This window comes from Apis dorsata, unplaced genomic scaffold (assembly GCF_000469605.1).
Source record: "Apis dorsata unplaced genomic scaffold, Apis dorsata 1.3 scaffold_445, whole genome shotgun sequence".
NCBI lineage: Eukaryota > Metazoa > Arthropoda > Insecta > Hymenoptera > Apidae > Apis > Apis dorsata.
The window spans coordinates 1,386-5,541 of record NW_006263693.1 but is presented as its reverse complement, the minus strand read 5'-3'; the positions used below and the strand labels follow the sequence as shown (position 1 = coordinate 5,541).

At 20.7% G+C, this 4,156-nt stretch overlaps 1 protein-coding gene across 1 annotated transcript; it reads left to right on the top strand.

Annotated features, from left to right (window-relative positions):
* The first annotated feature begins 1,262 nt into the window (after positions 1–1,262).
* LOC102678682 (damage-control phosphatase ARMT1-like) lies at positions 1,263–3,434 on the top strand. Its single transcript, XM_006619859.2, has 7 exons — positions 1,263–1,332; positions 1,390–1,548; positions 1,807–1,912; positions 1,994–2,241; positions 2,309–2,494; positions 2,579–2,981; positions 3,062–3,434. The coding sequence occupies exons 2-7, from the start codon at positions 1,460–1,462 to the stop codon at positions 3,422–3,424; spliced, it is 1,395 nt and encodes a 464-aa protein (XP_006619922.1). The 5' UTR covers positions 1,263–1,332; positions 1,390–1,459; the 3' UTR covers positions 3,425–3,434.
* Positions 3,435–4,156: the final 722 nt, after the last annotated feature.

The window sequence follows — 4,156 nt, the reverse complement described above, 5'->3', positions numbered from 1 at the left end:
AAAAAAAAAAAAATGTAAAAAATTTCGAATTTTTATAATTTGATAATTTAATTCTTTCTGTAAAAAATAAAAAATTCTATAATTGAAAGCAATTTTAACGATAATTTAATTTTGAAATATATTTTAGGAATAAAAATACTTTTCAAAAAAGAAATTTTTATTTTTTTAAATTTACGTGATTTTGTAAAAAAAAAAAATAAAAGAAATTTCAATCTTGATAAATGATAAAAAATTATATAAATATAGGCATAATTCTATAAATAATTTTATATTAATAATACTTTCCTATAATGTTCCTGTAATGTTATAAATTAATTAAAAACAACTCAATTGAAAAACAAACGTAGTTATTCTAACTCTTAATATTAAATTTCATAAAGTCTCAAGCATCTGTAGCTGAATTATCGTTCTAGTTTGTTGTTTTCTGGGGGCAGGCAAAAACCAAACCGGTCGTAACAAGGCGAAATAATTTTGAGCTTCTTTGTCTCCCATCTTTTTTGATATCAATTTCGACCTGATACTGAATCTTGACTGAGATAGCAACTGACGCTAATGTAACTTCATAAGTCGTTATGAAACAGTTTAAAATGCAGATTTGTATATTACAAGAAAGAATGTAAAAGAACAATGAAGATAGAGAATAACTCTATTTGAAATTTAAAGTCTTGGAAATAGAATTATTTATTTGAAAAGTAAAAATATAGAAAATTATAATAAAGATTTGAAAAATACTATAAATATTAGATTATTATATATTAGAAACATTATATCTACATTGTGAAAGATAATTTAATTATATATCAATTTCTTCTATTTCAATATTTTTTTTATTATAAGCTTAATTTATTTTATTTTTTATTTTATTTTACATTTGTGATTTAAATTATAATAGCATCAATTTAATTATATCAATGATAATTTTTGAAAACAAGAGAAATAAAAACTGAAATAAAAATTTTTAATTTCTAACAACATATTATATCTAATTAAAATGATTAAATATTAAAATTTAATTTTTTATTCATTTAAAATAAATATATGTATTTTTATTATCTGAGATATCAAATAATGTCGTAACTATTACAAATCATATAATAATCATGTAATAAATTATATTACTCGTGTTATCAAAAGTATATATGTATATCAATATACAAAAACGTCATACAGCCCAAGTGTAGTGATAGACATATTAAACGCATGCGCAATGCATGTGCTTACTATCATATAATAATGTTTTATTCGTTTTCTCCTAATTGTAATTTAGTTTTTGTAAAATATTTCGAAAATAAAGTAATACAAATAAGAATTAAAAAAATATTAAAACACAAGGTATATAATAATGTAAATGAAGTCGCAAACTAATATGAAATATTTTTAACATTTCAGAGTTCACACTGTATCTATACTTGATTTTGATCTATTCTAGCAATAATAGCTAAATTCGAATAGTGAGATCATGAATCAAAGATCAAATTCCGTAGAAATTCGGGATTTACAAGATATTGTAACACCTTTTGGAGTACGTTTAGCAGGCATTTATAAACGGTAAATAAAATTCGTTTTCTATTTAACCTAGGAATAAATTATACATATAAAAATTAAATATATCTTATTCTCTTTATATAAATATATATATATATACTTAATATATTTAATTTGCTATGAAATATAATCAAGAAAAAGTATCATGAATACTTAAATCACTGTAATTTTAATATATTATTAATATATTTAATATAATTAATATAAATATATTATAAAATTGATGTATAATTGTTTACTAACTTTTACATTTTTTTATAGGAGTTTTGCTTATGTAACACTTAAAGACAGATTACCAGTAATTTTAACCAAAATAATTGATACTTTCAGTCGTAACAAGGAAAATATTATTGAAAAATATGGAGAAGTAAAATAACATTTATATTTTATATGTTTAATATATTCTATTAATTTTATATTTAATATATAGATATCTTACATTATTTAGAATGCTAAAGAAGAAATTAAACAAATGATAGGATTTATTAGTAAATTAAAAAATGAAATAGCAACAAATAAAACTTTAAAACCTATGCGATTGGCATCTAATAAATCAAATAATGATGCAGAAGAATGGAATAAATATTTAATAAAGAGAACTGAAATAGAAGGAGAAACACCATTATGGTTTAATACTCTTTGGCTGTATTGTGAATGCTACATGTATCGGATTCTTGCACAAGAACTTGTTCTCATGTAAGATTGGAAATAATTATATAACTAACAATATACAACACAAATATGAGTTATTTTTTAATTTTAGGAAATACATAAAAACTTATGATCCTTTTGAACAATCAAAACAAAATGCATTTACAAATTCCTTGACTAGCATAGAAATACTTTGTAGTTATGTTATAGATGTTATACATAATAAAAAAAAACTATCAATAATGGAAACTAAAGAAGAATTTATGAAATTTATTAAATTTGATCTTTGGGGTAACCAGTATGTTTTATTTTCATTATATTTTCTAATTTTTATTTTTTATATGATATTAACATAAAATTTATTAAAATATATTCCTTACAGATGTGATCTATCTTTAAGTGCGGGAGCAGATATTGGTCATGCTACTCATCCTATACAAATATTAAAATTATTAGATGAAGATATTCTTGTAAATAATTCAGAATTTGTTTGGAATTTATTGAGAAAACCAGAGAAAAATGATATAAATATTGTAGATATAATACTTGACAATGCAGGATATGAACTTTTTACTGATTTTTGCTTAGCTGCATTCTTAATTGCAATCAAATTTGCTGATAAAGTAAGATTGTACCCAAAATTTTATCCGTGGTATATTAGTGATGCAACAATAAATGACATTCACTGGACTATAGAATATATGAAAAATGCAACAAATGAATGTTTAAAAAAATTTGCTATTTTGATAGAAACCTATTTGAATAATAATATATGGACAATTGAGGTAATTTTCAATAAATAAGTTCCATTTAATTCTTTTTTTTTTTTGTAACTTCAAATAATTATACAATGTTAACTTTTCAGATTGAACCGTATTGGACAGGTCCTTATGATCTTTTAGGAATGAAAGAACATGATCCAAAATTACATGCAAAATTGTCAGAAGCTAAATTAGTAATATTTAAAGGTGACTTAAATTATAGAAAATTAGTAGATGATATTAATTGGGAATATACAACAACATTTAAAAAAGCATTAAGAGGATTTGAACCAACACCTATCTTAGCTATAAGAACAGTAAAATCTGATGTTTGTGTTGGTTTACTACCTGGTGTAGCGGAAAAAATATTTAAAGAAGATGAATATTGGATGTGGAGTGGAAAATATGGACTTATTCAAATTACTACAGCTGGAAGTTGCCAATGTCCAATGAACGAAACATGTTAAAATCCTAATATAAATCCTAAAATAAATCCTAAAATATTGAACTATAAGCAATTTGTATATTATATATTTTTATATTATATTATATTTCATATTAAATGTATAATATTCTCAGTTCTGTTGTATATTAATTATTGTGTATATAATTAACTATATTTTATTATAATTTAATTCATAATTACAAATATTTAATTATTACATATTCAAATTTGATGAATATATAAAATATTTTTATTTAAATTGTATAATATATGATTCAAAATATTTTATATGAAAAATTATTAAAATCTATTCCAAAATTATATTTCAAAAATTATATTCGTTTTCAATTTTTCAATCTTTATGTATATATATGTACTATATTATACATTTTATAATCAATATTTATTATATTAAATAATTTTTCCAAAGATAATTGTAATAATTTATATTATAAATACAATATTGCATAGATATACAAATATATAACATAATATAATGAAATAAAATTTCATGTATCTACTGTAAAAACAATGTTATATTTTTTTTACTTTTTCCTGCCTCTTCCATCTCATTTGTGTCCTTCATTTTTATAAATATTTTAATAATAAATCATTACTTCATTATTTTACATGTATTAATTCTAATAATAATATATATACAATTAATGCTGATCATTTAATATAATAAAATGTTTTGGTAATTTGATAGATTGGTATATCAATCCATATTATAATAAATTTATAGTAATACATA

Bases quoted from the DNA above. Each gene is read 5' to 3' on its own strand.
- LOC102678682 (XM_006619859.2), top strand. From the start codon at position 1,460: ATGAATCAAAGATCAAATTCCGTAGAAATTCGGGATTTACAAGATATT. The intron at 1,549-1,806 runs GTAAATAAAATT...ATTTTTTTATAG, and splicing joins TTAGCAGGCATTTATAAACG to GAGTTTTGCTTATGTAACAC. The intron at 2,495-2,578 runs GTATGTTTTATT...TATTCCTTACAG, and splicing joins TTTGATCTTTGGGGTAACCA to ATGTGATCTATCTTTAAGTG.